Source organism: Curcuma longa, chromosome 11, assembly GCF_044706935.1.
Source record: "Curcuma longa cultivar G26 ecotype Majalengka, Jawa Barat chromosome 11, ITB_CL_G26_1.1, whole genome shotgun sequence".
Lineage (NCBI taxonomy): Eukaryota > Viridiplantae > Streptophyta > Magnoliopsida > Zingiberales > Zingiberaceae > Curcuma > Curcuma longa.
The window spans coordinates 2580358-2603945 of record NC_133871.1 but is presented as its reverse complement, the minus strand read 5'-3'; the positions used below and the strand labels follow the sequence as shown (position 1 = coordinate 2603945).

Below are 23588 nucleotides of genomic sequence, written 5' to 3'. Positions count from 1 at the left end.
GACTTCATGGAGTAAAATGAAGTGAATGACATGTTCATTTTTTTAACCAAGGAAAGTTTTTTTTATTTCCCCCCTCAAAGTTTGCCCCTTCAAAATATCTTTAAATTTTATTTGTAATATAGATTCGTCAAACAAAATAATATGTTGGATATGTCATGTGTGCTATGTCACTTATCCATCAAATAAGATAATAATAGTAGTTAGGAAAATGATAAAAGTATAGTTTATCAATTTTAGAACTCTGAAAAAATAAGATAAACTCTAGTTAAGGTCAGTTATATGAATCATTTTATATCATTGAATGCGATCATCGACTATATCATTATTTATATTTAAATAAAATTTATTCTATTTTATTATATTTATCATGATTTTATACTACCTAATTAAGATATTTATTGATTGCTTAGATACATTCCTACCATATCAAATGCATCTCAAATAATAAAAATTTTGATATAAAAATAAAAGAGCATCTTTTTTATTGGATTCTTCAAAAGAGTGTCCCACTTCATTTATTATCAAAACATCTCATCGCGCATCAACACAAATTTTACATTCCTATTTTAATTTCGGTACAATTGTAACAATTTCAATATTATATAGCAATTACGATCTTATAGTTATAATAGTTATGACCTCATAGTAAATCATAACTACTTCAACTATGCAACAATTATAATTCTGTAGCTACTACAACTACACAAGATTATTAGCATTAACCAAAGTTAAAGTATTCATGTTATAGCCATTATGAATTATAACTATTACAACAATGCCAAACAAAAGTATTTTCGAGAATAAAAATGAGCTAAAGCATAATAGGGCATTGTTTTAATAGTAAATAAAAAAGGAGTGTCATTTTCACAATTCCAATAAATAAAGGCTGCTCTTTTGATTTTTTACCCAATATACAATATTCTACAAATTTTATGATATATAAAAGTTAAAGAAAATCTAACTTCCAACCATAATCTAAACCATCTTCACAATTCAACTCACCAAAATGGTTCATTAATGCAAGGCCAAAAGAAGGCAACCCATGTAATAGAGGACCAAAGTCTTTCCCACACTCTATCCGATCAACAACACTTCTAAAATCAAATCTCGACATCATCGGGCTCGAAGAGGGTCACACATGGGTTCCGATCATACTGTAGCACGCTAGCAGCTCGCTTGAATTCACTTCTTAGCATGTCAAGGCTGCACCTGTCAACATGTCGACCAAGATCATGGGAAGTTTCAAAAGGATCCTCGATGCATAAGAGATGACGGTCGTTTCCAACTCGTCTAGTCCAGTTCTTTATTTTCTTGCTGCCATGAAATGTAACTTGACATCAGGAGAAAAAAAGAAGCAAGAAAGCCATCGAACACAAATTGCTTTCGCGTAAATGTTCATCAATCATGATGCTTAACAATTGAAAGATGACTGATCGTTAGTTTCTTAAACGATCAGAATAACGAGAACGGGCAATAAAACAGTGCATTCTGGAGCATATTTTTGCAGAAACTTTGTGCATCCGATAAACCTTAACTTAGCAAAGTTCTAAGTATACTTCACTATCATGTAGACTTGATTCATGAAATGTATGATAAAAGAAAACGATACCTGATAATGCTCCCAGTGCGAACCGATATCACATCGCGTTTATAATTGTGGGCGAAGGCCCAGTAGTGGAAGAACCCCCAAACTAGTTCTGCAAGGCTTTCGTCATTCAGAGTGCCGTAATTATGGAGTTCATCGACTTGATCAAAATAAGCACAATCAGTATCTTCCACTGTCAACTGATAAGTTAGCTCCATTTCCTAATAAATGATGGAAGAGTGCGAATGTTAGGCCGAATGCTCTTAAACATTTACTTGAACTTAGCAATTCTCTATCAGATGAAGTAAGGACATGAATCATGCTTTACTAGAATTTTACTGGCTTCAATTGATCTATATTGCTTTTTGGAAAGTGTCGATATCTATGCAAACACATCCCACACTACTACTATAAATAGTTAAACATACCTGTAAACAGGGTAGGATGGCCGGTTCGCGCAGTTGTAAGAAGTTAATACACAAGAGTACATACCTAAAAAAAGTAAAAATGATGATGATAATAACTTTGTTCATTTTCTAGAAAACTTGCAAAAACAAAAACAAAGAAATAAAGAAATTGTCGAATTACTCACGCATAGCTAGAAAGGGTGCCTTCGTAAGTGTTATTCACTTCTCTTGACCTTGCCCAATGTTTCACGATAAAGGCCAATTGGTGTAACCTGTTATCTATCTTTGCGTAATCACTGAGCAGCTTTGTATTTGACACAGCTAAAAGGTTGTTGATGCATATATCACAACAAATACCAGTCGATGGGTCAGTCATCTTCACAATAGGAACCCGAGCATTAGTGATAGCCTGCAAGTAAAAGTTTTTCATACCTTCAATGCCTGAAATAGAAGGAAACAAATACCTTCATGTTGTTTCAAGGAGTTAGAACAAAGAAACTCTGACGTTAGAAGTTTGAGAATTGTGCAGACTATATCTGATCATGAATCAAAATAATAATTTCTAAAACATCCAGAAAATAAAGTTACTATTTTCGTTAGTTCATGATTAGCTACAAAAGAAAATGGAAATTAAAAAGACTAGAATCATAAAGTGTTCGCCTTAGAACTCAATTGTAAGTATTGGTTCCTTTACTGAAACAACTATTTTGCTCAAGTACCTAGCTTGTATTATAAACCGAAGGGTTTTAGGTCTTCCCCTACTCAACTGAGACAAGTTATGTTCAAAACAAATTCAATCAATACAATTACCTTCGAATAGGAAAAGAGAGAAGTATTATATTCCTTAAAACTTGATCTGTCTATTATTAATCTTCGCCTGCATGGTTCTTAATTTTAGAGTAGACTTCATAAAGTGTACCTTTGTAAACCTGAGATCTTCTTCATCGTTGAATTACAAGCGACAAAAATTATCACAGAATATGAACACTTCCAGTTTTTTACAATCTAAGCCTACTGAGAGAAATAAAAATAAAAATATAGTTGTCTTTTTTCACTTGGGCTTAGTTCACTAAAACCATCCTCTGGAATGCTAGCGGAGTTCAGAATGAGTAGACTACAATGTATGGGTCCTTGTAAACTCATAGATCAGGGAATTGTTTGACAAGATTAAAATTACAAATTCATTCAATTGATATATCTATTCACGAATGGATGATGAACCTAGTTACACTCATCGTGAACAAAACTTGCTAATTGACTAATTCATTAACCACCAGCATCGTGAATCGTTGAACTGTCAAATTCATTAACTGTTCAAATCCCAAAAATAACCATGCAATATAGTTTACTACACAATATGAACTAGAAATCAAATATATTTATGAAAATAAAACAAATATATCATAAACATGTATAATCCCAGTGCAATCCATATTTGTCTCACAGATGGATTCTTTAGATATGTAAAATAAACTTGGTTAAACAAGGAAAGAATCCATCTTTACTGACCAAATAGTGATAAATTCTTTCGTGTAACAGTATGAGAAATGCTAAAAGTTGAAAATTTCCAATACACAAATAGTCGAAAAGTTAATTTACTAGATCTGAAATTTAAAGCACATAGAATAAACAATTAGATCTCCTCATACCTCTACATTTTGATAATTTTCTGATTGCAACAGATCTGCCAGTTTCAACAACATATCATGCTTGCCCATAGCACATTCGTCAATTGAAAGGCAAATATCAACATCACTGTTTGAGAACCCAAAAGAATTAGCACAAGATCCATAGAGATGTAACTTCACATTGGGCCACTCTTTGTTGATTATTACTGTTAGTGATTTCAGTAATAGATTTTTCATCTCTTTTTCATCGTCTGATGGTAGTAAAGACTCATAAACTAAAACCAACCCAGGTAACAAAGTTTCTATGTCAGGGCGACATTCAATGCCTCTATGTTTCTGCCCATGTCTTGATATTTGCTGCCTTCTAGGAGGCTTTGATCCATCAAACTGCAGATGAAATAAAGTGAGGTGAATGGGCTATAGCACTAGATAAAATTTAAACTTAAACTTAAACTTAAACCTTTTGATGACAGTATGAGATATTATTTTCTTTTACATATTCTAACATGAAAGTTTTTATGCCCAGGGATTTTGTTGAATAAAATTAAGGACCAAGGGAATGAATATAAGAACAGAATCAAGTGTTTAGGAATTGATTCTGTGAGCATGCCACTAAAATCGCTAGCACAAACCTCCATGTTTTCATCCAAAGTCAAGCAAAGAATTTGTCATAGATCTTAAAAGGCAGACATGATAGCAAGTCGATCATACCCATTAAGAAAAGCTTGGAAATAGCAAGACCATTTTCACAATTAATATTCATATCCATCACACACAGATATCAGTAGAACATCAATATTCAAATTAACACTGCTTAAAAGTGGTTATGCTTCGGTTTGAAGGTCATTTGTGTAGATGGTGTTTTTTCTTTTTTTGTAATCTTGGAGAGATGGACCTCTTGGTACATGATGCAAGGGTGTTTCTCTAAAGTTTGTTATTAAATGCAAAACATTCAGATCTTATGGGATGCAATATTCAAACAAGAAATTGTGGGAAAAAAATATCATGTGAGAAAATTAAAGTTTTAGAGAAATGTATAAGATTGCGATGGGATCATATTTATTGTTAATCAAAGATTACATACCTCAGCCAATGGAGTTGGAAGACGTCTCTTTATGTGGGTTTGAGCTGCGTCTCCCTGAAGTATCACAGAATCAGTATGTCCATTGGCCAAGATATCCTCTTGACTAGCACCACCAACTTCAGAAGAAAGGTTTTCTTTCTCTTCTCCACTCACAAGTTCATATCCAGATGAGTTCCCATCCTCAAAATCCTTGGGAGGTTTGAGATCCACAACTGATTCCTCAATCTTAAGTTTGTCGAAATTTGAAGCAAATTCAATCTGATCAGGATCATTGCCACAAACTGTTTGCCATCCATCATCTGCCAGTTCTTGTTGGCTGCGCCTGCTTGTTTCTGAATTCCTATTCACGCATTGCTTCCTAGACACTGCAACCCACTCTGCCTTTGCCTTTTTCTTCTCCACCAAGCCTTGTGGTTGCCTCTGCTCAGTCGTCTTTGGTTTCCAGCACAGTGCATGAGGGGAATGCCCTAGATCCATGTGCTTCCTCTGATACTGATCTCCAGTTTCATACGTTTTGTGCTGGCGTCCACGCCCAGAAGGACCGTCACCGGCATTAATTTTTGGATAACCGTGCGAAAGGTCCGACCTAGGGTTATCAGCAGGAGTGTCATTCCCATATCCAGGGAGTCTATTGCCTCGCAGCCTCTGCTTCCGTAATGAATACTGCGAATTCCTCGAAGCCTTTTCGTTTCTCTTCGGCTGCGACGGACGACGAACAGTAGGAGCACTTACCGATGAGTCATTCCGATCATCAAAACCCTTTCCGTATTCTTCCCATTTCTGGGAATCGTCATTCGGAGGCCGAGGAGGAAGAATATCTTCAGGCTCCCAAGGGCCGGGCGGCAAATCATGAGGTATCGGCACCCTAAAAGCCGGGCGCTCCTCAACCTCCACCGCGCGAGGATTCTGAGGCGGAGGAGGCGGAGGACGAGGATCCTCTACAGGAGCCTCATGATACGGAAGAGGTATGAGCTTGTGCAAGAGTAAATGAAAGCTGAGAGGGGGATTGGCGGGCGGCGGAGCGGGCGGATCGGCCAGAGCCGGGTGGCGAAGAACGTGGAGACCAAATGAGGGGTCCGTGGGCGCACCACCGGCACCATCGCCGCCGGAGGAATCGCCGACGCCGGCCATTGCGCGTTTCCGCCGTCAACGACCGCGGAATCCCCCGAGTTTAAAAGGAGCGGGTGGGCGATCGGCGAAGGGGTGAGAAAAAGGTTCGCAACCGACGGCTAGAATCGCGTGGTACGAAAGCGCGTGTCCTTTATGTAGGGACCAGATCACTTCATCAATTTTTTTTTTTTTTTTTTTTTTGCTTTTTCAAAAATTATAAAAAGAAATTCACTGAGCAAGTGAGCATGATTCTTTTTTTCATTATTTCTTTGTTTCTTTATTTCTTTATTTATTTTCCTTTTTTTGCAAAATGGTCCAAACATTAGAAAATTCATCATGCATAGTGTTTCCCTTTTTTCCGAAAAGATTCCCAAAGTTTTATTTTTTATAGTAAAAAAGTTCACGCGGCAGCTTTTTTCTTTTGAGACATGGCACATTTTTTAATAATTTTTATATCTTAATCTAATATATATATATATATAGGTTGGAATTTGATTTTTTGAATCAATTAATTTTAAAAATGATTAATTTAATCTTGTAAAATTTTTTTTATTGATCATCAAAATAAACCAAGAACATAAACCAAACATCATTTTTTAATCAACATTTCAAGATTATCTTAAAAGAAATTAATCTTATAATGCACCATAATTGAGTAAAATATATTATCATTGCATTGTAGCCTCAAAGCGATTCAATACTTATAATGCACCATAATTGAGTAAAATATATTATCATTGTGAATCCGTCACCTTAGCGGTCTCACACAGTCGATCCCACACTGCAATTGGTTACGACGCAGGAGGATATTACCTGACTTCGTCAGGATTCGAATCAACTTAACTATGGCCCAAAAGTGAAGAAATGATACTAAATCAATGCTATTCTTTTCCTACTTAATCAAAATGTCATGATATTTAGGTAGAACATTTATAATATTCATTAATAAATTTTTTTTTCAATTCAATAATTAACTAAATAAATTTAAAATAATTTTTTTAAAATTGAATTGAAAACCTAATAATATCTAAACGAATTAAATCCAAAATTATAAAAAAATAAATAAAATTTAAATAATCATTCCATTAGTTACATTCATTTTCATTTTATACTTAGATTTCCTATAACTATCTTATCGAATAAATTTAAACATTTCACAATTTAATTGGACTTGACGCGCTTTAGAGACCTATTCTAAACCAGTAGGACCCATCTAAATGGTCCATCCCGATGTGGCCAAGTAATGTCTGCCCACTAAAAGCCGGGGATAATTAATCGTCATAGCGCCGAAAGCGTTAAGTCACCCCACTAGCTTCTTACGCCAGGGAATAATCCCCACGTGAATTTTCTTCCCGGCGAAGGAACATTAACCATTCGTACGCGTCGAGAAGAAGCGGCAGCTTCAAATCTACAAGGCCATGATCCAAAACCCTAGCGTCGCCGACGCTCTCGAGTACCTGGCTGCGGAGGCACAAAAATGGGCCGGGAACGCGGCGGCGCACGGCAACCGCTGGGCCTTCCAACCCCATGACAGACGGCCTGGATGTGTCTCGTCGAACGCGGAGGTGAAGAGGTTCCAAGGGGCTCGATCCCTAAGTGGCTACCATGGTCGCCGCCTTGTTTCTTCGCTCGCCGATCGCTATTGGGGCGGGGAGCCTCTTCCCCGAGGCCCCTGCCCACGACCCTTGCCGTGCCACCTTGTCGCCTTGCCCCCGTCCCTGCTTTGTACTTCACACATACGCATCATCGTATAAATAGATCCCAAAGTTAGAAAAATCATTAAATTCATCGATTCTACTCTCATCAAATTCATCGATTCTACTCTCATCTTGTACATTCAGAGTTCAAAAAATCTACGAGAAGATTCGTTGATCTCGAAATTTGAAATGCTATTACTATTCTGAAACGTCATCGTTGTATCTTGAAAACAAATTACTGTTATTCGTAAACACCTATAGCAGAACAATATCACGAAGATAGTATTGAACACTATCTCGACGATCCATATCAATTTACGTCCTCCCAGCTACCAGGAACAACAGTCCCTTCCCCTACCACCTCCTGTCGGTCGACCGCGGCTCCAACATTGGGAACCTCAGCCTCGTCTCCGCCCACTCCACCGTCTTCCATTCCACTCACCGCCTTGTCCTTCACGATCTCAGCGAGCTTGCCTGTTGTGCTGGTCTAACCGTTGTCCCCCGGCAACGGCACCTCTGCCTAACTGATGAGCCGGATCATCGTCGCCAACGCTGCTATCACCGCCATCACGCTCTCGGTCATAGGAGGCTCAATTCCTAGGGTATTATCTTATTCCGCTCTCTGACGTTGCGTCTGATCGGATGATCACGCTCTATTAGCATTTGCACAATCTTTTAAGGATTGCTTATATGGATTTATCAATTTATCAATTTTATGTTTATTTTCTTATATCATGTTTGATACTTATTTACTTTCGAAGACTGTTGTAGATTGCCCCACCATCTCACGATCGACTCATTGTTTACCCTAGGACCTGATTAGGTTGGGAGAGATCACTTACTTCCCCTTTACAAGGGATCGATTCGATCTACCTCTCTCCACTAGAGCAAGTTGTGGATCGAACTGACTCCCCCTTGGTATTAGTGGATCGACTCAGATTATCTCTCCAGACTTGACTCGATCATGGATTGAGCCTCTGTAACGCCCCCCCCCCCCCCCCCCCCCCCCTCTTTCTTATACTAATAGGGAGACGTTACGTACTTTAAACTTTCCTTAACTTTTTCTTATTAAATAAAATAACTCAAATAACTTTTCTTTTTCTGTTTAACATGCGGAAGCAAAAGAAATAAATAATTTTTTTGTAATAAAATAAATATTTATTTAATTTCTTGATCTTATTCCGCGGTTCCGCCGACACCACACATCAAACAGTTTTCCAGCTGCCTCCTCTTTCCTAAAATTTTTCCTTTTATTTATCTGCAGTATGAGGAAATGCAAACTATAAGCAACGCTTAGTAAGTACATCATCTAACTCACAAAAACCATATAAAACTTCGTAATAACATATGCTATTATATGAAAGAAAATGCTGGTAAATGATATGGGAAAACTTATACTATATATAAGTGAAAATAAATAAACATCCTTCTTTGGGCCCAGCGAGGTATCACTTAAATTTCTTGTGGGCCTTGTGCCCGGAATTCTTTGTGGGCCTTGTGCCCAGAATTCCTTTTCTTATGGGCCTTGTGCCCAGAATTCTTTGTGAGCCTTGTGCCCAGAATTCCTTTTCTTATGGGCCTTGTGCCCGTGGGCCTTGCGCCCGATACCCGCCTGTCTAAAGTAAAATACTTTTCTTATACTTCTTATATCATGCAATTTGGAAAGAAACAATTTACACATGCTTTAACATAAAATGATGTCATGGAAATAATACTTTATGCATGCTCTACATACTATGGACAGAATAAAGAAAACAACGGAGCAACTCATACTGCAGGTGAGAGATGTACTTACCTTATTGATGAATCGTCACAATACGAATCTCTAAATACTACTAGATCCACGAGTCAAAAGTCCTGCAACAAAACATCCTCTAAATAACATATCCTATAAATTTTACACTAGAATAAACCCCAATCGAATCTTACCCGAATTTAACCTAACCACAACCTAATCCAATTAAATCCATTAATCCTAACTAATTAATTAGCTAACTTAACAATTAACTATATAATTGTTATTAGACTAATTAATCAATTAACTTTACTTAATAACCAATTAATGACAAAACTAATTAATTAATTCTTAACCAATAAATAAATTTCTGATTAAACTATAATTATCAACTAATTCCTAATTACCCCTTTAACTAATTAATTAACCAATTAATTAACCAATTAAATAAATTAATCATTAATCATCTTTATAAAATTACTGTTTACCCGTTCCGTGGCTGGCGTTCGGGTGGAGTTCGATCGGCAATGGCAAGCGACGATCGGCGGTCGACGGCGCTGGCGTCGTCAGTCGCAGGTGACCGGCGGTGCTAGTCCGTCCGGTCACAGCCGAGCGAGCGGCGGTAGCTGGCCCACGGCGGCGTTGAGCAGGGGATGAAGGAAAACAGAGGGGCGGCACTGGTTTCGGGTTTGCTCTGATGCAGACGACGAAGGCGGCAGCTGAAGGTGCAGCGGGCGCAGAGCTTTCCACGCAAGCAGGCGTCGAAGGGTGCGGTGACAGGGCGGCAGGCGTCAGCGGCGATCGGGCGTCACGCGGCCGAGGGCCGGCAGGGCGTCTGGCGGCGTTTCCTCGCAACAGGGGACGGCGGAGGGTTGCGGTCTGCAGGGGACGGCGGCGCTGGTCGAGCTGGGGGTCGGCTAGGGTTCGGCCCGCCTTTAAAGCCTTCTCCGTTCCGGGTTTTCCGCCGGCGGACGCGGGCGACGGCGGGCCGGGCGCGGTCTGCGGGCGCGGGCGCGGTGAACAGAAACTCACGCGTATTTTTAATAAGGAATGCACAGTAAACCCAAACCCGATTAAATCTAAACCACCAAACCACCGGCTAAACCCAATTAAAACAATTGAATCCGTTACTGTAGCGAACCGGGTTCAATTTTGGTTCGCGTGGTTCACTAACTAAACGACCTCCGATTTGATCCAAACCAATTTTGTTGGATTCGTCTTCACGAGACAAACCTTTTTATCTATTTTATTTTATCAAAACCCCCTTCTATCATTTAACTAAAAGACCTTTATTATAATTTTAAATCAAATTAAAAATCCTAAAAATGAGGAAAATAATACGGGTGTTACAGCCTCCCTCCTCGAAAGGAGTCAACTCAGATCATCGCTTCCAACTTGACTCGATCGTGGATCGAGCCTCCCTCTTCTCAAAAATTGACTCAGATTTCCTCTCTCAACTTGACTTGGTCATGGATTGGGTCTTCTAGCTCAGTCGTGGATTGAGCCTTCCCCTTCTCAAAAGGGATTGACTCGGATTGTCTTTCCCGATCTGACTTGACTCAGTCATAGATTGAGTCTCCCCTGCCCCTCTTCTCGAAAGGAGTCGATTCTTCTGCAAAAAGGTGGATCCGCCACCTTAGCGGCCCCACACGGTCGGCCCCACGACCATCTGTGAGGAGGTAAATCGAGAAACTGCAATTGGTCACGACGCAGGAGGGTATTGCCTGGCTTCGCCAGGATTCGAACCCTTGCCCTCTTCTGCAAGTCTGCTACGTCGTAACCCTTTTCACTTTTCGATTCCACTATCAAGGAAAGCTTTCCTCCATCTCTCTTTAATTATATCTTATCAACCCAACTACTTGAGCCCACTTTAGCATTCTATTGTCCTCAACACTCTAATCGAGTCTCACATGCTCCAACTGTCAGGCTGCAAGGGGTGTCATCCTTGTACACCAAGAGGCATCCCACTCAATAACTATCTAAATCGAATAATCAGAAAATTCATCAACTGCATATATATCATATGTTTCCTAGACAATAAAATGGCATATGAAACAAAACATAAATACAACAAAACAAAAATAAAACAAACCAGATTAAGATAGAACGACTCTAGATAAGGCTGAATCCAACTAACACACACTATATATATATATATATCAAAAAAGTGTATGCGCTTATAAAATTAGAAGGCAAAAAATGATCCTTCGACTTCAAATCATAGATAATGTTTAATTTTTACTACAAGAATAATTATTATTCCATCGCTAATCGGTACATTAACAATTGATTAGTGACGAAATTTTTTTATCTCTAATTTTTCGATCACTGACGTCATTTAACGACGAAATTAAATTTTCATCGTCAATTAGAGACTAATATTAAATATCAGTTGCTAACTTTAGTGACAAATCTAAATTACCGTTGTTAAATTTGATGATAAAATTATATTTTTCGTCGCTAATTAGTGAGAAATTTAATTCAGTTGCTAAATGATGTCAGCGATCGAAAAATTAAAGACAAGAAAATTTAGTCACTAATCAATAGTTAACATCGTTGATTAGCGATGAAATAATCATGATTATTCTTGTAGTAGAAACTGAACATTATATTTGAAGTCAAAAGATCATTTTTTTTATCTCGCTTTCTCGTACTATTTAACATTCCTACTTGAGTCCTCCGTTCCAATCTAAATAATCATCCTAACTACAAATCGTAAAAACAAATCAAAATATACCTTACAATTTCTTTTGAAGCTACCCTTACTATGGGAAATGAGACGAAGTAAGAAAAGGGATTGATGTTGGCTTAATCATGTGCTGTAAATAGGGGAAAAAATTTGTTGTTGGTGTTATTTTCAGAACCCAAAAGCAAATGAAAGGAATGATAAGGAAACTGCTGAAACAATAAAGAGACAGAAAAGGGGGACCTTTTCCCTTTTTGCTGGTGGCGCCGACTAACTCTGGCAGAGGCTCCGATGGCTAGGGTTGGTTGGAAAACCAACAAAAGAAGGGGGGAAATGGTCGCTGCCCTTGTTGCCGGAAGAGAACAGCGGCAGCGACAATAACTGTTGTGTTTTCCTTGATCGCTGATGAAGAGAAAGGATAAGAAGATGAGTCCTTGCGCTTGAGAAGAAGGGGAGAGAGCTGTTGAGATTCTTCTTTTTTTTTTTTTTTTACTGTTGGAGAAGAGAAAAAGGAAGAATGAAGGAGAAGAAGGGAAAGAGAAATAAGAGAGGAGAAATAAGGAAGTATAATTTTTTTAATACTTAACACGAACTCCTTAACTTGACTTGAAGGAAGACTTATGTTACCATCAGTGACTTATGTTACCATCAGTATCAGCCTCACTCTAGATTAGTAAGACATGCCTACGGGCATCTTGCTAAATTATGTCATCATTATTTGGATCATCCTTAGGATTTAGGATTTAGAGTTCAAGTCTAGTCACAAGGGTAAACCCTTTGAGCTGGCTAAGCTCTTTTAGTCGGGCTCGACCGACCACAAGCAACCATGAGTTACGATCATTACTTTCCCATGATCTCTTTCTCACTTTCTCATGTTTTCCTTCTGTATGTTATCCTCTTGCACTTATAAATATCAAATATATACTCTTTGAGAAGAGATTCTCTCTCTTTTGTTTGTTGTTATTTCTTTTTTTATTTTATCATACATAATTCCATGATAATTCTCGATAAGTTCTTTGATGCTTATTAATCTATGTAAAGTTGATCATGTCATGAGAGAAAGTATCTTCAATAAGATCGCCCTCAATTAATTAAGCTACATTACTATTAAAAAGAGGATAGACACGTCAATTGTTATATTTCGAATCGTATTAGACATGAAAGGTAAAACCATTATGACAAAAGTAAACATAAAACAAGGGCAAACAAGGGCGACCAAGGGAGAATAGGTATTTATCTTGTTATGTTTCCAATCTGATATTTGTTTTGTGGCAATTAATAGGATGGAGGATATTATACATAATCAAATTTAAGCCACTAGCAAAAGCAATTAAAAAAATTATATAAAAATAAAAGGGACATCCTTTTATTTTTATTATAACAACCTATTTTAAATAGCACATCTTTTCCCAATGTGTAACATAATAAACTCATATAAATTAATCAGACATAGTTAAAATTATTTCTTCAACGGTAAAAGATAGAATCCGTTATCAACGATTCTATACAATTAATCCTACGATTATTTATGAGAAATCTTTAGTAGTAAAAGATGCAATTCGCTATCCTAGCGGTTCTACATGATTAACACACAACCATTTATATATATATAAAAAAAATAAATTGAAAAAGTCTAATTAATCACTACAGAGAAGATATTGCCTCGCTTTAAAACTATTTTTTTGTAAAAGGTGAAATCTGCCACCCTAGTGATCCTACACGGTCGGTCCCACGATTATCTGAAAGGAGGTAAATCGAGAAACTACAATTGACTATGATGAAAGAAGATATTATCTTGGTTTCGCGGAGAAGTTAAAACTATTTCGATTCTATCAAAAGTGATCTAATTTAGTCAAAAGATCCTTTATAATTAAAATTTTTTTAACTAAAATCGCTACAAGGTCAAACAATCTTATTAAAACTACTCAATGCTGTATTTTCTTCGGATCGAGGAGGATTATTTATGAGAAATCTTTAGTAGTAAAAGATGCAATTCGCTATCCTAGCGGTTCTACATGATTAACACACGACCATTTATATATATATAAAAAAAATAAATTGAAAAAGTCTAATTAATCACTACAGAGAAGATATTGCCTCGCTTTAAAACTATTTTTTTGTAAAAGGTGAAATCTGCCACCCTAGTGATCCTACACGGTCGGTCCCACGATTATCTGAAAGGAGGTAAATCGAGAAACTACAATTGACTATGATGAAAGAAGATATTATCTTGGTTTCGCGGAGAAGTTAAAACTATTTCGATTCTATCAAAAGTGATCTAATTTAGTCAAAAGATCCTTTATAATTAAAATTTTTTTAACTAAAATCGCTACAAGGTCAAACAATCTTATTAAAACTACTCAATGCTGTATTTTCTTCGGATCGAGGAGGATTATTTATGAGAAATCTTTAGTAGTAAAAGATGCAATTCGCTATCCTAGCGGTTCTACATGATTAACACACGACCATTTATATATATATAAAAAAAATAAATTGAAAAAGTCTAATTAATCACTACAGAGAAGATATTGCCTCGCTTTAAAACTATTTTTTTGTAAAAGGTGAAATCTGCCACCCTAGTGATCCTACACGGTCGGTCCCACGATTATCTGAAAGGAGGTAAATCGAGAAACTACAATTGACTATGATGAAAGAAGATATTATCTTGGTTTCGCGGAGAAGTTAAAACTATTTCGATTCTATCAAAAGTGATCTAATTTAGTCAAAAGATCCTTTATAATTAAAATTTTTTTAACTAAAATCGCTACAAGGTCAAACAATCTTATTAAAACTACTCAATGCTGTATTTTCTTCGGATCGAGGAGGGAAATTCCAATCCCTGCGGGCAAAAATGTTTCCATGCTGCAAAAGGTTGGAATCCGCCAACCTAGCGGCCCCACACGATCGGCCCCCCGACCATCTGTGGAGAGGTAAATCACGGTGAATGCGGGACTGACCAGGGCATGGTGGCCGAGGGATTTGGAAACATGGCACAGATTGATGTTATCGCAAATGCAACCATGAGCCCTCGAACCGCCCACCTCATGCTGCAAGCACCCATGTCCTGACCAGCTGACCCCGCCCGTGGGGGCGGCAAAAATGTTTCCAATGAAGGAAGAGAAGAAGAGAAAGAAAAGGAGAGAAACAAATCCCACGGAAATCCTGCCGAGGAAAAGGGAAAAGGAAGAAAAACAATGATGAACAGAAGAAAAGGGAAAAAAATGATGAAGGGAGTCGTCGGAGAGGATCACCTGGACGCACGACAAAGGCGGGCGAAGCCTTTCGCGCACGTCGGTTCCCTGGGCATCTTCGTCCTCGTCGACGTCGCCGGCGAAAGGTCGAAAGGGGGCCGAAAGGCGGGCCGCCTTGCGAGCCACAAATTTGGAAGTTGTGCCCCAGCCAATGCAGCTGTAGATTCTGCTCCTGCTGGAACCCCTTGCCGCACAACTCGCAGATGGACCAGTTCGTCGCCAGCAACGTCTTCGACGACTGCACGATTACCTCAGCATCCGGATGTGACGATTCGATCGTCGTCGCAGTCGATCAACATCCTCAAGAAACACTGAATATACTCGAAACAAAATAAGAAGATAGATGAGTTACTCGGATTTTCAACTTGATTTCACTTCTTCTTAAGAGTAGCTAGTGCAGAAGCGGCGGCGACGGCCGACAACTATTGCTCGCCGAGCTCATGCTCGTCTCCGCCTCTAGGAACCGACAAAGAAGTTGCTGTCATGGGCTTGGATGGACAGGAAAGCAACATAAAACTTTGTTGCAGATTTGGGCGGATGATGACCGGAATCGTTGTAGTCGGTGGGTTCGATGGATTGTTCATGTAGTAGGTTGTCGCCGTAGATTAGGAAGACGACGATGGTGCTCTTTGTTGAGAATTGAAAACTGACAGTCACTCAAACCAAAAAAGTGCAGAAGCAGCGGCGGCGGCGGCGGCTAAAGATGGTGGAGATCAAACAGAGGAAAGCTTTCCGTCCGATTTGAGTGGATTAAAAAAATCTAAAAAGTGATCCTTGGAATTGGATGGATTCACAAATTCATCGTATTTGATGATAAGTAAACAATAAAAAGAATGAGTTTCATCCTTCTTCATGAAATAACAACGGTTCCGAATACTGTGAATGGCCAAGTCACTAATCAGCAATCCGACATAGATGACCACTTGAATATAATGAGTTAAGATGCAGAAAACGATCAAGACCTAAAATACATTTCAAAGAGAGGTTAGACTGGTGCTAAAAAATTCCGACAAACCACTCCGATGTTCAAGTGTTAGAGTTCCGAAAAAGACGAGGAAAGAAGATAATACTAGCAGCGTTTTCTGTGGACTAAGCCTTTTATAGCTTGCTCTCGGCATCTCCACGTTGGACGAGATAGAACCCTTATAGCATCCTGCAAAGGAGACCAGATTCGACAGTTATTTTCTTATGTGCAGAAAAAGAGATATTCAAAGGGACTAGGTCTGACAACCTCGTAACTGTCTATACATCCATGAATTGCTGCATGTCCTACGAGAATATTCACATTCCCTTTACCAGACCATGTAAGATAGCAATTTATCGAAGACTTGAAAGTGGAGCATAGGATGAGGCAGAGTGGTCAAGACGAGACTCGAGGTCGAGATGACCGAGACTAGATGACTGAGATGCCGAAATGAGACAGACCGAGACGAGACAGCTAAGATGGCCGAGATGAGATAGGCCGAGACGAGACGACTAGGATGGTTGAGACGAGACGACTGTGATGGACAAGACGAAACGACTAAGATGGCCAAGATGAGACAGGCGAGACGAGACGACTGTGATGGTCGAGACAAGACGACTAGGATGGCCGAGACAAGACGGGTCTAGACGAAATGATTGGGATGGCCGAGACGAAACGACTGGGGTGGTCGAAACAAGACAGAACGAGACAAGACAACTAGGATGGTCGAGACGAGACAACTAGAATTGCCGAGAAGAGGCAACTGAAGTGGCCGAGACAAGACAACCAAGACAAGATGACTGGAGTGGCCGAGATGACTTCGGGGGGCCCGATCAAACCTGAGACTAAACCCATGCTGAGTTCGAAGTACAATCTGCGTCCGAGGTGACAGATATCCTACTCTGGTGGGATTAGATTCATGTTGACCCATCTTACCATATTGGCTCGGACCTTAACCTTCGCATGACTCTTGACTTTTATCCCGGAGAAACCAAGTTCTTTACGACACCCCGCATCAACAACGAAAATTTTTCAGTACTAAAAACTTTTCTTTTTTTTTCAATCCGTCCACGCAAGTAAATAGAGCATAAAGCAACCAAAACTATTCCAATAGAAACAATTTTGTTTTAACTTAGCTAAAACTGCTGCAATAACATTCAACAAGGTAATTTCAGGCAGAAGGAAGACCGCGTCTAATGGTAATCAAGCTAAGATGAAAGGACTTCTTATAACAACAAAATTAAACTAAACATTAATACATAATATATATTTTATTGAGAGTAGTTCCTGATATTCAAACACTACAAATATCCAACCTATTATTATTATACACAAATCCAACCGTCATAGTAAACAAGAGCACTTCTGAGGATCCATTAAACAAGGAGAGTATCCACGGATATGCCAATATTGAACACTCCTTTTCCTCCTCGATAGTAAACATGATTAATAGATAAGTTATAATTTATTAAAATATTATTTAATTTTCAAACCTTGGGGGTAGTGATATTTTCTCGATCATGACACGACGTAACGGTTTACTCTTTATATATATATATATATATATAATAATTTAATTTAAAAAATAGAAACACATCGACTTCGCTGCTGAGCTGCCTCAGTGGCAAAATATCGTAAATAATCAGCGTACCATGTCCTTTCTTTGGGCAGCAGTAATCCGGAAGAAGCTTCGGCGCCTGGAGCGACCCCAAAGCAGAGAAAACCTGCACGATATCACCCCTGTACTTACTTTTATTTACGGTACTGCCACCGGATCGGTCGCCCATCGGAAGGCGTGGTGGGAGCCGCTGGTGCCGCCGGCCGATGCGTCCAGGTTCGCGGTGCCGTCGAGGCGGCGTGTCCACCTAGTGGAGAAACGGCGCGATGAGTCGGGGGAAACTAGCCGGAAGACGTAGTCCTTCAGCCACCCCCTCTGGCTCCTCTCGGCCTCCGCTATGGGCGGCGGCGGCGGAGGAGGAGGAGAAGGAGGAGGGAGGTGGACCGGGGAGCGGCAGAGGGGGCAGGAAGCGGCGGGGGAGCGGAGCCAGGTGTCGATGCAGGGGGAGTGGAAGGCGTGGCGGCAGGCTGGGAGGAGGCGGAGCTGGTCGCCGGGGCGGAAGCGGGAGAGACAGACGGCGCAGTCGGCGGAGGGCCCGGATCCAGATCCGGCGCATTCGGAGGCTTGGGAAGTGGATCGAATGAGGGGCGGCGAGGAGGAGGTGGAGGAGGCGGATGAAGAGGAAGGCCGGTAGGGGAAGCGGAGGAGGAAGTGGATGGCGGCGGAGGCGAGGCAGACGGCGGCGAGGATTGCGGCGATGATGAGAAGACTGGGGCTGAAAGAGGAGGAGGCGGGCGAAGGGGACAGATCGCCGGAGATATCGGAGGTTAGGATCGGAAAGAACGGCGGCGGAGGCGGCGGAGGCGGCGGCGGAGGCGGCGGAGGCGGCGGCGGAGGAGGCGGCGGCGGAGGCGGCGGAGGCGGCGGCGGGGAGGTGGCGGAGTCGAGAGGAAAAGGCATTTATTTCGCTAGCGAAAGGTTTGTCGTTTGCGTTCGACAGATGTTCAGTAGCTAATAAAACGGTGATATATATGGCTCTGCGGACCGTTATATATTCACTGCTTTTAATTACTGTTATCTGTAACCTTGTAACCCGACATAACGTAATAAGCCGGACATCATAAATACTATTAAAATATTATTTATCATAATTAATGTATAATACATCAAAATTGCTCTTGTGGACCGTTATCATGATTATCGTGTATTACTTATAATATAACAGTGATTTATATTGCTTTGGGGACTGATATATATAGCATAATGTAAAATAATTATATCAAAACTTGTCACTAAAACTCGGCCAACCCCGACCTATCATGAGTCATGACCCCTTCACTTAGCATGGACCCGCCACTAGACTTAGACCTAACTCAACCCATTTTCTTTCCGGTTTTGTTGCGTCTGACCGAGCCACAAGTGGTCAAACCCATTTAGTAGCTCTATTGTGATAAAAGAAAAGCACTATAGAATGACACTCACAAGCATAACTTAGACTAAGATAGTTCGAGTTAAATCACTTTAGAGAGATCTTTTATCTCTAGGTGGTTTGCTCTAGTCCTTTTACATAACTTTGGTTGTTAGATTAGCGATAAACTTCACATGTTTCGAATGATTTCTCTGTACTAACAAAAAAAGGAACACGGTCTAACCATGACTTGTCATAACATTCATGTTTCCGCAAAGGAACTAATGCGAATAAGGAAATAAATATCACATAAATAACATTATCATTTCACAAGCTATGATCCTTCACGAGGCAAGTATCGTGTATAGATGGTGAAACGCAAGCGCAAGACATGGCAACAACCTACCGAGGACCGCAGATCGATCGAGATACCAATTTCTAAAGGGGTATGGACCGCACATAATTGAGTTGGTTACGATCGAGATACCAAATTTCAATGCCCTCCTCCGTCATGACCAACTACAGTTTCTCGATTTACCTCCTCATAGATGATCGTGGGATCGACCATGTGAAACCGCTGAGGTAGTAGATTCCACATTTTTACTGAAATGAACTAAACTCTTAGCAAAAGCAGAGTAAAGAGGAGTTTGAGCTCACTAACTTACTCTTAATTAATTTTAACAAGCATTCCGTTCGTGAAAACTTATAGAGCAAAACTAATAGCTTCAGGCTCCTTGAACAAAATGAAAGATGCACCCAAGTGTTCTATAAAGCAGCCGAGCCAACCCTAGGCAGTTTGGAGACGAAACGAGTATGAAGTTATGGAAACAAGGCGAGTATGAAGTTCGAGTGAACCAATACTATTTTCTTTCTATCACTAAAACTAGTCCAATCTAACTTAAAGCAAAATCCTAATTGGTCCTTCAAATGTGCTCGTTAGTGGATTGATCGCCTACTCGTCAAGACAATTACTAACTCAAATGAAAAGGATCTAAACATTTTCTCATTTCTAGATAACAGAACTCGGCATCTAAAAACCATATCGACGACGAGTAACTGTTCTATCTCACGAAGGTAACTATGATCCTCAAATTGGTGAGGATACCTCAATCATATGAACTAACTATGACATTGTTTGTATATAAATATGTGAAGAACATAAGGCAACCTGATAGGTAAAACTAGATTTTGTTGTATGATTGCGAAATGACTCAAACTTTCAGAAGAAACAAAGAGACATAAAAATATTAATACCTAAATTCACTGGGAAAAACATTAAAAGCAACCAAAACTACTGTGAGGAACATAGAGCAACCATCCTTTGGTCATGAAGTTACTTGCATTAAGATATGCGAAGAACATATGGCAACCTGTTTTGTTGCATTATTGGGAAATAACTCTAAACTTTCAAAGGAAATATGAAAATATTAAGACCTAAATTCACTTGCAAAAATATTTAAAAACTACTTCAAATTTACTGTGACGAACATAGGGCAACCATCCTTTAGGCGTGAAGTTATTTGCATTTAGATATGTGAAGAGCATATGGCAACCTATTAAACAATTTACTAGGTTTTGCTGCATGATGGCAAAATGGCTCCAAACTTTCAGAGGAAATAGAGAAACATGAAAATATTAATACCTAAATTCACTCGGAAAAACATTGAACACTACCAATATTACTGTGAAGAACATAGGGCAGCCATCCTTTAAACATGAAATTATTTGCATTTAGAAATGTGAAGAACATATGGCAATCTGTTAAATGATTTACTAGGTTTTGCTGTATGATCGTGAAATAGCTCTAAAACTTTCAAAGGAGATAGAGAAACATGAAAATATTAATCCCTTCGCTTGAGAAAACAGTAAAAACTACCAAAATTAGTGCGAATAACGTCAGGCAACCATCCTTTAGAATGAAGATATTTGCATTTAGATATGTGAAATCTGTTAAACAATACTAGGTTTTGCTGTATAATTGCGAAATAGCTCCAAACTTTCAGAGGAAATAGAGAAATATGAAAATATTAATACCTAAATTCACTTGAAAAAGCATTAAAAGCTATCAAAATTACAGTGGAGAACACAGAGTAACAATCCTTTAGACATGAAGTTATTTGCATTTAGATATGTGAAGAACATACTGCAGTACTAGGTTTTGCTATATGATTGGGAAATAACTCCAAACTTTCAGAGTAAATAGAGAAACATGAAGATATTAATACCTAGTTCACTTGATAAACATTAAAAATATCAAACTTACTGTGAAAAACATAGGGAAGTCATGCATCCTTCAGACATGAAGTTATTTGCATATGGATATGTGAAGAGCACAAGGCAACCTGTAAGCCAAGACTAGGTTTTGCTATATGATCGCCAAATTTCTCCAAACTTTCAGAGAAAAACAGTGAAATAAGTAAATATTAATACCAAAATGCAATTCAAAAACACTAAGAACTACAAAAATCCAAATTTTTATCAGAATCATTTTCCACCAGACTCAATCTTGAACAAGAAGAACTCTTCTTCCGACCATCACTTGTTCCTTCAAATGAAGGGAAAAGGGGCCAATCCTAGTCAAATCCGGCATGGCCAAAGTACCTCAGAGAGACCTCTGATCCCGAGCGTCCGTCGTCGTGTCGTCCGAGGCCGTGGCCGCGGCATTGCTGCGCCGGAGATCGTCGATCAGGCCTCCAAGCTCCTTCCGAGCCGATTCCCTCCCGAACATGAATCCGTACCTGAGGAAATCCAAGTGAGGAACGAAGCCAGCCCACAAACCCTAAGCAAACCTTCATGGAATAAGCGCAAAGGCTCACCAGAAAGTGAGGGAAGAGAAGACGCCCGCCGTTATCACGGTCTGAAGGAGGGTCAACTTCCTCTCCATCGCCAGCGGAGCGATGCAAAGCGGTGGCGGCGTCGGAAGAAGCGGAAGCACAGCTCGACGGCGATTTATGGGCATTCGTATCCAGCTGTAGACGTAGTGTATTATTTTTATTGCTAACCCTCAGAATTTGATAAATTATCTGTTTGCCATTTGCATTTTGCATTTTGCATTTTGCACCGAGAACTTATCATTTCAGAATGGCGAGCAAACAATGACGAAATAGGTAGACTTTAAAAAAAACTTGAACTTAAAGATGAATTTCTTTTTTTTAAAAATAAAAGTCTTCCTTAATTATTCACATTGATAAAAGAATATCTAGTCGAAATTTTATTCAAATAACACTCCATCCATAATTTAATATTTTAAATATTGTTTTTACTCTCGAAGAATTTTGATTAAAGTTATACTATTTGAGAATAATTTCGATTAAAATTGTATTATTTTAGAGTAGCAATATTGACCAAGACTATGTCATCTTAGATAAAACCATCAATTTAGATTAGATCCGTTAGATTAATCTATTTCGTCAAACAATTTAAACGGATTAGGTTAAAGTTTTATCAATTCATTTGAAGACAGATCGACCCATCTAAGCTTGCGACTTGTGCAAGTTGGTCCGTGGTGGACTTAGTTGACTCATAAGTTGAAAAAAAATTCTTCTAAATTTTTTTATTAAATTTTTTATGTTTTAATTACTTTATCAACCTATTTGATTATGCAAATGATATATGAACTATTGTATGGTGTGAAAATTTTGAATAGTCTTAGTTGGAAACACAAGCCTTTTTGTGGTGATTGACAAATGATGATTCTATATTTCTATTGTGGTGGATTTGATGTGGTGATTGACATTCATATAGAACAATGATCACTTATTAGTGATCCCTTCTTATTTTCTATCTTAGCAAAATCGAGATAATATTCTCCTCCGTCGTGGTCAACTATAATTTATCGATTTACCTCCTCATATATGGTCATGGAGTTGATTGTGTGGAGCCGCTGGGGTGGCGAATTCCATCTTTTACAGAAGAAAATCAGAAGAGTTTGATTGGAGATTTCACAAACGGTCGAGATAATGGATCGCCCTACCTCATAATATGTTGGATTTTTAATAGATTGGCAATTCCCACTACGGGTCAATACGGTTCTAATTTTGGTTCACCTTGGAGAAGCTCTACTATTTTGAATCCTAAGTCGTTGACCAATAAATTGTAAACAGGACAAGACAATATCATTTTACGAAAAAAATCTAATGTAAGCTTTTTCTTAACTTTAAAACTCTTATAGAAGAAATAAACTTATCCAAAAAGATGTAGAGATAACTCAACAATCGATGATATAAATAAGTGATGGCATACCGATAAGGGTACATTGAAATATAAAGAAGACTAGATCTATAACACTAGATCTACATTGTTATACCGAACTCTACGATTTGAGCTACTGATTTATCGATGAGCTGACTGACCGGGCTTATGAATCAACATCGACAATTTCCAACAAAACTAAATCATCAATCAGGAAGTGTTAGACATCGTCAAAGTCCGCCTTTATGTACAGCAAAAACAACAATTACATGTTTATGAACAAA

General features: G+C 39.0%; 3 protein-coding genes across 3 annotated transcripts; all 3 read right to left on the bottom strand.

Annotated features, from left to right (window-relative positions):
* Positions 1 to 862: 862 nt before the first annotated feature.
* On the bottom strand, positions 863 to 5835 carry LOC141840923 (uncharacterized). The gene is made up of 6 exons (XM_074729025.1): positions 4705 to 5835; positions 3642 to 4007; positions 2178 to 2401; positions 2014 to 2077; positions 1610 to 1806; positions 863 to 1314 (listed from the first exon to the last, which is right to left on the bottom strand). The coding sequence occupies exons 1-6, from the start codon at positions 5833 to 5835 to the stop codon at positions 1101 to 1103; spliced, it is 2196 nt and encodes a 731-aa protein (XP_074585126.1). The 3' UTR covers positions 863 to 1100.
* An 11948-nt stretch (positions 5836 to 17783) lies between these two features.
* Positions 17784 to 18665, bottom strand: LOC141840470 (uncharacterized). The gene has a single exon (XM_074728461.1). The coding sequence runs from the start codon at positions 18663 to 18665 to the stop codon at positions 17904 to 17906; it is 762 nt and encodes a 253-aa protein (XP_074584562.1). The 3' UTR covers positions 17784 to 17903.
* Positions 18666 to 21553: 2888 nt separating this feature from the next.
* Positions 21554 to 22062, bottom strand: LOC141840471 (uncharacterized). The gene is made up of 2 exons (XM_074728462.1): positions 21930 to 22062; positions 21554 to 21851 (listed from the first exon to the last, which is right to left on the bottom strand). Exons 1-2 carry the CDS (start codon positions 21995 to 21997, stop codon positions 21716 to 21718), a joined length of 204 nt encoding a protein of 67 aa, XP_074584563.1. The 5' UTR covers positions 21998 to 22062; the 3' UTR covers positions 21554 to 21715.
* Between the last annotated feature and the right edge of the window lie 1526 nt (positions 22063 to 23588).

Excerpts from the sequence above, each read along its gene's own strand:
- LOC141840923 (XM_074729025.1), bottom strand. The coding sequence starts at position 5,835 with ATGGCCGGCGTCGGCGATTCCTCCGGCGGCGATGGTGCCGGTGGTGCG. Across the intron at positions 2,402-3,641 it reads AAAATTATCAAAATGTAGAG|GCTATCACTAATGCTCGGGT; the intron begins GTATGAGGAGAT and ends TTTTACTTGCAG. Across the intron at positions 2,078-2,177 it reads GGCACCCTTTCTAGCTATGC|GTATGTACTCTTGTGTATTA; the intron begins GTGAGTAATTCG and ends TACTTTTTTTAG.
- LOC141840470 (XM_074728461.1), bottom strand. The coding sequence starts at position 18,665 with ATGCCTTTTCCTCTCGACTCCGCCACCTCCCCGCCGCCGCCTCCGCCG.
- LOC141840471 (XM_074728462.1), bottom strand. The coding sequence starts at position 21,997 with ATGGAGAGGAAGTTGACCCTCCTTCAGACCGTGATAACGGCGGGCGTC. Across the intron at positions 21,852-21,929 it reads TTCTCTTCCCTCACTTTCTG|GTACGGATTCATGTTCGGGA; the intron begins GTGAGCCTTTGC and ends GGATTTCCTCAG.